This window comes from Podarcis tiliguerta (genome assembly GCF_965153285.1).
Source record: "Podarcis tiliguerta genome assembly, chromosome: 6".
Taxonomy (NCBI): domain Eukaryota; kingdom Metazoa; phylum Chordata; class Lepidosauria; order Squamata; family Lacertidae; genus Podarcis; species Podarcis tiliguerta.
This window is the reverse complement of record NC_139539.1, coordinates 16826508-16838394: the sequence shown is the minus strand read 5'-3', so window position 1 is coordinate 16838394 and position 11887 is coordinate 16826508. Positions and strand designations below refer to the sequence as shown.

Sequence of the window (11887 nt, the reverse complement as noted above, 5' to 3'; positions counted from 1 at the left end):
GAGCACAGGCCCCCCATTCCTGATTTATTGTAAAGCTGCTGTGGTGAGAGAGAGTCAGGCAGCGAATGGGAGCACTGACCTGTAGTCTGATTTGGCATGAGCTACTTTCATCTGTTCGTTGTGAGCATTAATCAGGCAGTAGTCAATGCTCACAGTGCCAATACTTGCTTTAGAAGAAGCCGATGTGTACACTTGTAATGTGTGTAAAACTGCTTGTATGAAACATCTCTTGGATACAGTAGTCACATTAGTCCTCCGGGTTTCTTTTTGGCAGCGATCCAAACAGCTGCGAGGAGACCTTCTTCACCTGAGAAATATGCATAACCAACTCCAGCAGAAGCAAAAGCTTCTAGGCTTCCCGAATTGCTACCTAATTTTGAGAGGGTGCCTGTCAGATACAAAAAGTGATACTTTCATGTTTCTATATGGAAGAGATGTATCCTGTTTCTTTAAAGCTACTTTAATGTACAAGTTTGTGCCCTTTTGCTGATCAGACGTGCAGGTTCCATTTGTGAATCACACTCGGAAGAAACTGCAGAGGAAGCTTCAACCTGGCTTTGTACGATACGGATTGGCTCATTGCAACCCCCGATAAGTTTTTCAATCTTTTTCCAGCTGATTGTACTTTTTTTAAAATGTGCCAAATGATTTTTTTAAAAAATAAGTGTGTGCTTAATTTTTATTTTTAAGGCAGATTGCCTGCATGGCACACAGAAGGAGACACAAGAACCAAATCTGCATTGGAATCGCTGATTATAAGATTAACAACATAGCAAAAGTGGGAGGAAATCAAACTCAGCTCCATGTGATAATTCTTTTGAGACTGCTCTTTTTGGAGCCTGTTCTTAGTACTCGCCTGGCACCTTCATTACATATCTTTAGGAGCCAGACAAAAACATTATATCAATCTGTCGCCTTTTCAACTCCGTATGGAAGGTATTGTTTTTGTTTGTTATTATGGTATTTTTTGTGTTTTTATATTGATCTTCGGATGAAGGTTGGTACAGAAATTTAGTAAATACTAATAAATAGTAGAAGTACGACGAGACATTTTCTTATTACTAATGCATACACCTGCTTGACCTCTGCACCCATTTTCTAGGGGGAAGAATAAAAATGCAACTTGCGTGACAATGCTATACCTGCCTTGAAGATTAATACTACATCGTGGATATTTTGTGTGTGCAGTCAAGATGCATTTCTAAAATTGAAGTTCAAACACCACAGTGATGTAAACCATGAGAGAAAGGGCTCTTTCCCTCTCTCGAGCAATGAAGTGAAACTTGGTATTTGCTTGTATTAGTTCTAAAGTGAGCCCTTTCCATTTATTTTCACTTAACTACTGGGGCTGCATATAGCAGACCTTGCCCTTTCCCTCATTCAGATTCCAAAGAACTGATAATGAAGGAGGAACACCTATTTGTTGAATCAAAGGATCCCCCCCCCCAATAAAGTATTTTAAAAGTAATATTGACCAACAGTACCGCAAGCAGACCCCAAAGAACGACTGTTTCAAGTACAGGTTAAGAATATAATTCGTTCTGGAGGTCCATTCTTAACCTGAAACTGTTCTTAACCTGAAGTACCACTTTAGGTAATAGGGCCTTCCGCTGCCATCACGCCACCGCTGTGCAATTTCTGTTCTCATCCTGAAGCAAAGTTTTTAACCCAAGGTACTATTTCTGGGTTAGCGGAGTCTGTAACCTTAAGTATCTGTAACCTGAAGCGTCTGTAACCCAAGGTACCACTATATACGGTATATTTTAAAAAGAAACCCTAGTAAACTTTTGAAAACAACCGAGACTCCCCCCCCCCCCGCTTGACATCAGTTTTACTACTTCACTTTGCTCCATAAATCCCCCTAAGACACTCCTCAGAAATTTTCTTGCTTTAGTCCTCTTGCAGAATGACCGTTCAGTACTTGGAATTTTGCATGCAACTTGCGTTCAAACAAAAACCACGCAACCACCCTGTAAAATTTTGACTGTCTAGTGTTCAGAAAGTGAAACAAGGACGAGAGTATTTGCAAAAAAAACACCAAGTTGTATTTACATCCACATGTTACATCCACATTCCACTAAACTGAAAACACATCATAAATTAAATGACTTGAATTGGTGTCTACAGCCTGACAAACTTAAGGGAGGTTCCACAATTAAAACAAATCAAGATGGTAGGAAATAAATACAACAAATTGATAATTTGTACCAGTATACTCATTGCTATTGCAAAACAAAAAACCAAAAAAACCCAGTAGTATCCCATAGTTAATACTGATGGGCAAAACCTACTTTGGAGACCAGGGCTGCAATCTACAAAGTTCTGCTGCTGCAGATCCTCTGTTTTGACAGGGCTGTCATGGCACTCCCGTGTGGAAATGCTTGGGTGTACAGCTGCAATTGAGGGCATCTCTTGTGTTAACATCACAATCTATGAGCTGCGTTGTTTTGTGCTGCAAAAGGAGCACTGGAAACCCCAGGCCATGGGGAAAGGGTCCACCAGTGTCTCCCCTTCCGGAAACCAACCCAGCAAGTGCAGGACTTATGATATTATTTCTGCAGGGAAGGAAGAAGCTTGAGCTGGAGCAGCTCCAGTGACATAATAAAGGTAACACGAGAGAGATGTCCCGAATCAAATTTGAAAGCGTTCTTCGTTCTCTTCCATACTGAAAAGAGACTGAGAGTTTTAGGAAAAACTGCACCAAAACGAAGAGGAAGATTCTTTTAAAAACATACAAACTATAGTTAAACATAGCCCTGGTCTTTTATATTTTAAGATTTATTACTTGAAAAAAAGGATACAGACAAGTTATTTTACACATCCTATAAGACTCGTTGAAGGGTAAGGCAAAAATAGAATAACCATCTTCCACGCAAATTTATCTTCAAAAAATAGGCTATAAAAGTGCAAAACTAGGAAAACAAATCTAGATTTTATGTACATATGGCTCAGCTTATGAACAGGAAAATGGTAAATTGTGTACAATTTCCTGATACACAGCACTTCATTACATTGCCAGTTTTACAGAGACATCAAAATTACATATCCCTTAATACACAGGAAGTAAGAAATTAATTTAAAATGTCTCAAAGTTGCATATGGGGTTGTGGGGTAATCGCCAAGAAAGTCTGTGTTCTGCTGTTTTACATCTGATAAGAAACACACAAATCAACAGTGCAAAAATTATTTTTGAAACCATTTGTTTCCTGGAAATGTTTGACATCCAAACCCAAAGAAAAGAATGAGTCATTAAAGGCTTCACATGCTGTATCATCAATATGCACAGCACCATGGCTGGTAACAAGACGGCTCTTCCATTCATTATTGTCATGTGCAATGGAAAAAATATTGGGTTCACACACACACAAAAACCCCAACAGTTCCTTGACAAGGCTATCAAACCAACTTGGGGCTGCACTGCATGCACAGCACACAGTTCCAAATGTAAAGGAGTGGGTCCCTAAGTAAAGCCACCGCCATTCCTCTTTGCTTTGGTGAATATAGCCCTGGGCACAATGAAATGTGCAGGCCATTGCCTTCAACATGGGAAGGCCCACAGTTGCCCCATATACACAGATCTGTGGAGGAGTGGGGTGAGGTGGGAGGGGGAGGCGAGACAGGCCTTCAGTTGAAAGTAATGGCAGTGCACATGACATTATATTCTGGCCCAAAATGGACAGGAATGTTGGGGTGGGGGGTGGGGTGGGGAGTGGAATAGGACTTCATAGTACCATGTGGAAATCTTTCCCCATGCATACAGCTACATGAATGGGTGGGTCATGTCCTTGCTTTGGCTGCTGGACAAACAAGGAGTACTATATTTGCAAATATAAAGTTTTGTAACTGGTACAAGAAGTTGCATCAGGGTTCAACAGGAATGCTGTTTTCTGCTTCAGGCATATGTACAAAATATTTTTAAAGCTATGCATTTTTGCAATATGATCCATTTGTGGAGACAAAACTGAGTATTTAGGAGGAAGAGGGGTAAACTGAATCTCTCTCATGCAAGCACAAGTCCCTCTTCAGTAATAGCTTGGAGGCCAAGAAGCATTTTATCTGAATTGTGACTGCATGCCAAGGATTATGAGACGTGTTATTCCCTATTGATAGAAAATAAAGTACACGGTTTCTTTGAAAAGATTGTGGTACTTGTGTTAATGTTTTTGCCTTATTCCAGCTGGTATTTAAACTGCATAAGATGAAAACAAAAGTATGTTGTTCATTTGGAAACGTTTTCAAAAATGTACATAGGTTAAAGCACAAAACAAAATTTGACAAACTACTACCCTTATACAAAAATAATCCCAGTATTTAAACCAGACACACTCAATGCACAGATTTACCTGAGGTGCAAGGGTTACACACAGCTTCTAAATTGGATCTCTTTTCAGCAGCACTCAAGTATGCAAAAATATACTTTATATTGAATATTTGGTCAATGATAATTCTGAGAAAAAATATTATTCAAGATCAGGAACAGATGCATTTGCCAGTTCTTTGCAAGCTAGTCTTGAGAAGACAGTGTTTAGGTCCACAATGTACAAATGGGGTCAGACCTTCCATTACAGAACTGTAGTGTTTCTCTCTATACAACAGTACAATCACAGCTTAGTTTGGTAGCTTTCATCATTCATTATTCTCAAGAGATGAACTGCAAGGGAAATCAAAATTTGCATCTTCATACCTGGAACACACAAACAAAAAGGGTTCTATGGCAATGACTCACAACAGATACAAAAAAAGCAGCATAGTGGGGCTGTAAACTTCAGAAATAATACTACTTAGAAGTGATTACAAATGTAGGAAAAACTGTGTTGAACTTTAGGCTACAGATTATAAACTCTGGTGCCAGAACATGGAAAATAGCACACACACCCCTTGGCAAATTCTCCCCAATTACATAAAGGAATGCTTGATCAGCGACACATTGCCATTGTGTTACCCATTTCCCCTCAATCTTTCCTTACAAGAGTTATATTTTAGTTTTAGTGCACTACCAAGGACCTGAATGTTCCCGTTAAATGGCCTTAACCACATATCCTCTTGTAAACAACGGGGGGGGGGAGGGGTCAAGCAAGGTAAATGAAGGACAGACACTTAGAAAACCAAGTAAGAAAACATTTCCAGGAAGGTGAAGAGGGGAATCTTCAGGTGAATCATACACTATTTGAGATATGTCAACACACTAACATTGTTTCTTTAAAAAGTGTTGATACTTAAACTGTTAGGGGCAGCAATATAGGACAACCCTGACCACTGGAATATCAAAGCTACTGGGCCAAAGCCATTCATTCAATAAGCCCAGTAAGAGTGCTTGGCAACTCAGACTCATATTTACATAACAGAGCAAATCCTTTCACACAGCACCCTTTTCTCCTTAAAATGGAGAAACCACACAGCTTAGGGCTGCACCCTAGTTTCTCAGACAGACAGGCAGCAGGACCACAGAACAGACAATATTTAAACTGAATAGTCCTGGGTAGCCATCTCAATTACGAAAGATAAGCATAAGCAAATCAAAGCATTATTTTAGATACCATGAGAACACGAATAAACCAGTGCCATTCAATAAAGATTCTGTCCTTCGCATAAAGAAGCAAAGCTCTTAAAACTCACCGAAACTAAACTACAACAGGATGGCACAACATATAACAAGCTGAACCTCACAGGCATGATGGACAGTAACTCCTTTTTAGTTGTATCTCATGATATTTTTACATTTTGACCACTGACAAGCACATAATGCCCACTTTTTGATAAGGGTCTGCAACAACCAATTCTCATTACTTTTTCTCATTACTGCCAATATGTGAATTGTGGGGAGGGGGGAAGATCCTTATTCCCGAGGTTAATTTTTTTTAATAAAAAAAGTTGTTTACCATTCATTGTAGCAAAATCATGTTCTCTTGTCATTCAGTCGATTATGTGTATTGCCAATAAGCCTCTCGTAACCTCTTTTCTGCAGCATGGTGCTAGACAAGTGTTGATACGACACTGGCCTTTTTCCTAATTAAAAAAACAACACCCAGCACATTAGAAGACATTACCAGTAAGGCCAGAAATAGCCACAAAACTAATTTCAAGAACTTAGTGAAATAACCATGGCATTCTTCCTCTGCCCTTGCTCAAATGACTAACTTGTCTATAAACACACTTTTTGCAATTACATTTTGATCGTTTTCATGAACTCAGCTGAATCTATCTTGAATGCAAAATGCTGGAAGAATTACTTCAGACAATGATAATGATCTGCATACCTCAACGAAACACAATGGTCAGGACCCAATGAACCATGAAACTTTTTGCACAAGCTCAAGGGGGGGTGCTATATAGTAGCTTTCCCCTCAAAACAGCACCAACTGCTTTTGAAACCAAAAGCAGTTTGTAGCATGACATGAATCCAATTGTTTTAAAGCTGGGTGAGAGGTGCAAAAAAATGTTACAAGACTAGCACGAGTTCCTTGCACAAGCCGAATCTAGCTCCCATATTATGCACTGTTACCAATTTGTTTCCGCAAGACAACTGACTTGCTAGTTTTATACCCAAATTTGGGGGGGGGGGGGACGGGACTTGTGCTGGAATAATAACCACGTGAATGCAGCTTTATTGCAAAACAAGGCAGCGAGTTTGTAGAACCGTGGGTTCAAATCATCTAGCCAAAACCCTGGCCTGAGGCAGCAAAGCACTTTAGCCGCTGCTCATCCCAACTCTTAGCATACATAATTTCCTGAATTATTCAAAACAAATAATCCGATTGAGACCACTCTGGAAAATAGGAATAAAGAAGCTGCACAAGAGGGATCTGAACACATGGAGAAAGCCTTGTCACCATTACAGCCATGAAAATGTAGGTGCAGGCACTTCCCACATGCTTCCTCATGCTTTCTTTATTCTTACTTCACTGCAGCCAAGGGCGAATAGCAACTATATCACTAATGTAATTCAGGAACTGCTCCTGTGACAAACAACCACAGTAAGTCCATACCATCCCAGAGATAAAGCTACATGAGCCACTACCATACTACTGCTTCATGTGATGTATTAGTCACATGATTCAGGCAAGTGCTGAATCAGCACACAGCATGGCTGGAAAAATCCCAGGGGTCCTGTAGCTGTTGATGGCACCCCCTTCCCTTTTTTAATTTAGGTGGGGGGACCTGTGAAGGGTCCTGTTTTTTTTTTGGGGGGGGGGACCTGTGAAGGACCCAGCAGCTCCAGTGCCGCCATCTTCACTAAACCCAATGCCCTACCCAAATGTGTAATCCCTCTGCAATTTCAGTTTGCAGCTCTGAAGCATTCTGGGGAAATGAAATCTGCGGCTGCAGCCACCTGACCGAACCTAGTGCTTCCCTGTGCTGAGAAACCTGGAGCTCCGCTACTTTCAGTACTGCATGGCCCCCAACTGCTGTCTGTTCCCACTTGTGCCTGTTGCTGCTCCCCTTGCACCTGGAAAACTATTATTTCAGGAGGGGCAACAAGGCAGCATTTTAGTGAGAGTACTTTGTCCCAGGTACTCTCAAGCGTTGTGCTGGCCCTGGATCTAAGTCCAGGTTGCACATCTTGTGCTGATGCTTTTTTCTCTGAGCAGGCATACATATACAGGCAGTGACCATTTTATGTGGGGGTTCCATTCCTGGGCCCCAAGTGTGCATAAGCCCATCCTGTTCTGCCCTCGTTCTGGATTGAAACAACCCATACGTCACTAGTCACATGTCAACTGGACATGCATAAAATGGTCACCACCTGAACCTAAAGACTCAGGCCAGCAAGTGTGGTCACCAGCTATACCCATGAATTTGGCATGTCTGCAGCCTTCTCCAACATGGCATAGGGCATAACTCTTCTTTCTAGCTTTAAGAAGTTACTGACAAAGTTTAGAAAAGGAGGCAGGGAGTCCCACACCTAGCCTCCCCCAACCCACCCAGTGCTGTATAACAAAGAGCAGGAACTAGGGCTCTGTTCTCCCTCCCTTATTTTTTTATTAAGTGTTCTTTTTTCCTGCCCTGCCCTTCCTCCCAAAAGAGCACCCAGGGTGGCTGACATAAAAACTACATGCACAACAGTTTCTGCAAAACAGAAACTATGCAGCTTGAAGGCAGCTGCTCTTAGCAACATGCTGTGTGAAAACATAGTGTGGTGCCAAATCCCTGTCTTCTGGTAATGTAAGCCCTTGGGGAAGTAAAGGAGGAGGTAAGTGATCACTCTCATTTCTTAAAAAAAGAAATTATTACTGGCGATTGGTCAGAAAAAGAAAAACAGAGTGACCTATCTTACAATGTCTGGATGGGAAATTTTTGGGTTCACAGTAGAAGCCATGCGTTGATCTCCTTTGGGGAATAAGTCAAAATATCCCACAGAGATATCCAAGTTTTTACCATAGTTGTGATTGGGCACCACTTTGTAGCAGCAAGTAAATATATGTCTGCTATCCTATTTTCCCCCAGATACATTTAATAAGCCCAGGATTAATGAGACAACAGCAATCACATCCAAGTTCTTAAATACACACTGAGGATTAAATAAATGGCTGGTAAATTCTAGTTTTTGTGAGCAGTGCAGTCACTTAAAACATGATAATTTGATTCAGCAAGCAGAAAGCATTAGTTTGTTTTTAAAGTGCTGAAACACAGTGTGAATACCTTCTTTTGAAGAGCTGGGGACTTGGCTGCTACTTGATCCACAGGAACTGTAATATGGCCCAGGACCATATGTTTCGTATGGCTTCAGAATAGTCACTGGATTTATAGCATCTACTTCAGAGCTCATGAGCCCTTGTTTGGCTGGGAGGAAAGAGGCAGCAGGTTTGGTGTGTGAATATTCCTGAGGTAGCAGACCTGCATATCTGCCTGCAATATGTAATCTGCCAGCATCGTTCCCTCTCCGATACAGCATAGGGTCAATCTGTTCTGGAGCCAAAAGATTAGACCTTGCTCTTTTAGAAGGCAGTCCATCAAATTCCAAGTTTATATTCCCTGCAGGTCTGTTACTGAGAAACTCTATTCCTCGATTGCTTGACCAGGCAGATTCGTTCAACGGAGTCTCAAGAGAGCCATTTATGTTGCTACTTGCTATGCCTAATTGAGAAGCCAAAACTCTTGCTTTAGGATCCAGCTTTTTCCCTCTATCCTGCACAGGAGTGCTACTAGGGCTGTTGTGGGTTTCATGTTGTGGTCTAGAGCTACTAATCTGACCTCCAATCACTTGCAGTTTGCATGATTTCAAGTTACTTGGTGCCGAGCTGCTAGAGTTCAATGCTGAAAAAATGGGTGCTTTGCTCCGTGGAGTGGGACAATGTTTAGCCTTCTCCACATGCGGGGATTTTGACTGGGTAGGCAAGGAAGACTTGATTTTCCCAGGGTTAAGAGGCAGAGGGTGCACATCCTTTCCCAGAAGATAAGGTGGGCATCCAGTACGTCTGGCTTTAAGAGCTGCCCTATTTCTGATGCTATTTTTATTAGCAGCGTTGGAATTATTGGGGGGCTTATGCATCAATCGCCGGTGCATTATTAGAACCTCTGGATATAGTGTTCGGTAAGTACAAAAGGAGCAGGTGCTGGTTGCTAAGGAGCACTGAGAGGCAGCAGTTACTGAAGCATCCAGAGAACAGCCAGTAGACAAATTTAAGGGCTTTTCTTGAGCTATTAGTCTGCATTTCGAGTTTTCTGAAATGTCGCTTAGAAGAGCCGTATTTGTTTCACCTTTCACAGCACCAGAATAAAGCACACTTTCTGGCAAAACGTAATTCCTTTTCTCAGACCTATCAACGTGCTTGTTTTCCTGAAGCTCTATTTCAATTTTTTCCAACTTTAAGTTTTCAAGGCATGGAACTGATGCACCATCATTTGAGCCACCATAGTTTGTACCTTTATTTGTGTCCTGAGTGATATTGTTCAGTGCAGTCTGAAAAGAGGAAAGCATTTCTTTCTGCTGTTTTACAGGTGGGCCTCCTTTAGCATCTTTGGCATCTTCCAGGAGCCTTTTCAGATTTTTGGTTTCCGGAACACAATCGCCGACTGGCAAAAAGCCCATCTCCTGAGAAGATAGCAAACCTTTACTGTCAATTTTCACATCTGCTGCAGCTTCTGTTTGCTTGTCCTTGTGGTGTCTCTCCAAGTGATATCGCAAAGATGTTTTCTGGGCTGCTGCATACTCACAAAATTCACATTTGTATGGTTTTTCACCTGAAAGAGTTGCAAACGAGAAGTCAGAGCTATTACCATTTCCCTCTGCTAAAACAACACAAGAAGGGAATCTGTGCTATCCTTTCCCATCTCCACTAAATATGCTGGGAAATCAATATTTTGCCAAAATCTAACACTGGAGCTTCACTAAGTACTAATATCTCTTTGATTTAGAGGAAGTTTTAGCTGCTTTAGTTTAGATGACCATTTTGCTAAACACATGACAAAAGTAAGGATGAACAACAAAGCATATAGCCAAAGTGATAATCCTCCCTATAGTTGCATACATTTTCAAGAGGTCAGCATCACTGTGTGAGTCTCTTGGTTAGCCAGGATTGAGCCATGTAGCCGTAAGCAACTGAAGCTGAACACTAAGGAGTGCCATCACATCCTTCTGGAATAGTATAACGCATGTCAAGGACCTTTACCACCCTCCCCCACCCTCAAGCAATTGGCAAAGCAACTTGAGAATTTCCACGTCCTTCTACAAGCTAAATCTCTGAGGTGGGCTCTGAGCCATCAATGTTGATGAAGATGCTTACATTCTTGGAGTCAATAGGGAAGTGTAACAGCCTCTCCTCCCAACACACATATAGCTTCTAGCACTGAACATCACAGTTCTCTGGAGTTCACTGAACACCACATACTGGGTTACTGTATTTCCTCAGCATGCAGTAAGCTGATTCTGGGAAGTGTATCAAACACCAAAGCTGGAATTATCCTAATCATGAAATTTCCTTCAGTTCAGGCACCAACCATTGTGAAGCGAGTTTAATTCATTTTACCTGTGTGAGTTCTGAGATGAATATTGAGGTAATAGTTTGAGCGGAAATACTTCCCACAATAGCTGCATTCTCTAGAGGCGCCAAGATTTTTAACTTTTGCCCTTTCTATGCCATCTTCGTTCTTATCTTTGGGAAAAGGAAAAAAAGAAAAAACACAAACAAACCATGTTATAAAAGTGAATACAGTGGTACCTCGGTTTTCGAACAGCTTAGTTCCCGAACAAATTTCTAAAATGGAACAACTTGGAAATTGAACACTACAAACCTGGAAGTCAGTGTTCCAGTTTGCGAACTTTGCTTTGGAAGCCGAATGTGCTCCTGAGCTTCCATTTGCACTGTTGTGCTGCTAATTTGCGCCCCTCCCATCATAATTAAAGCTTCCCTGCCTTCCATTTGTACTGTTGTGCTGCTTATTTGTGTGTCCCCCCCATCGTAATTAAATCTTCCTGCCTTCTGTTTGTACTGTTGCGCTGCTTATTTTCGTTGTCCCACCCCCCCCCCATTGTAACTGAAGCCTTCCATTCCGAATTGCAGTGTTCTGAGGTGATATTTGGTGCTTTTGTTTTTGCTTTTTTTTGCATTTTTGTTTGTGTGGCTTGTTCTTACTTTTATGGGACTTTGACTTGTGACTTCATTTTTGTGACTTGTTTTTCTGACTGGAACCCAGTTCAGCAACTGATTGATTGATTGTGTGACTGTGGAAATGGATAAAAGTCCCCCCTCCAAACAATGACTATCATCAGTGCAGGCAAGGAAAAAAAATAATTTTAATTTTTATCATCTACAATACTGTCTTATTTATTTTATAGTACAGTGCACTGATTATTGCTTTCATCTTATGGATCCATTTTATGGATCAATGGTCTTGTTAGATAGTAAAAATGCTGTTTTAGGGGTTGTTTTTAAAAGTCCGTGTTGCA

At 41.2% G+C, this 11887-nt stretch overlaps 1 protein-coding gene across 4 annotated transcripts in view; it reads right to left on the bottom strand.

Annotated features, from left to right (window-relative positions):
* Nucleotides 1-2022: 2022 nt before the first annotated feature.
* Nucleotides 2023-11887, bottom strand: part of ZNF217 (zinc finger protein 217) — a 32736-nt gene continuing 22871 nt past the window's right edge. For all 4 annotated transcript variants that reach the window (XM_083446791.1, XM_083446789.1, XM_083446788.1 and 1 more), the window contains 4 exons: nucleotides 10968-11093; nucleotides 8641-10182; nucleotides 5880-6006; nucleotides 2023-4684 (listed from right to left, as the gene is read on the bottom strand). In XM_083446791.1, the coding sequence (XP_083302917.1) occupies nucleotides 5897-6006; nucleotides 8641-10182; nucleotides 10968-11093 (1778 nt within the window). In that variant the 3' untranslated portion in view covers nucleotides 2023-4684; nucleotides 5880-5896. The remainder of the gene's footprint in view (nucleotides 4685-5879; nucleotides 6007-8640; nucleotides 10183-10967; nucleotides 11094-11887) is intronic.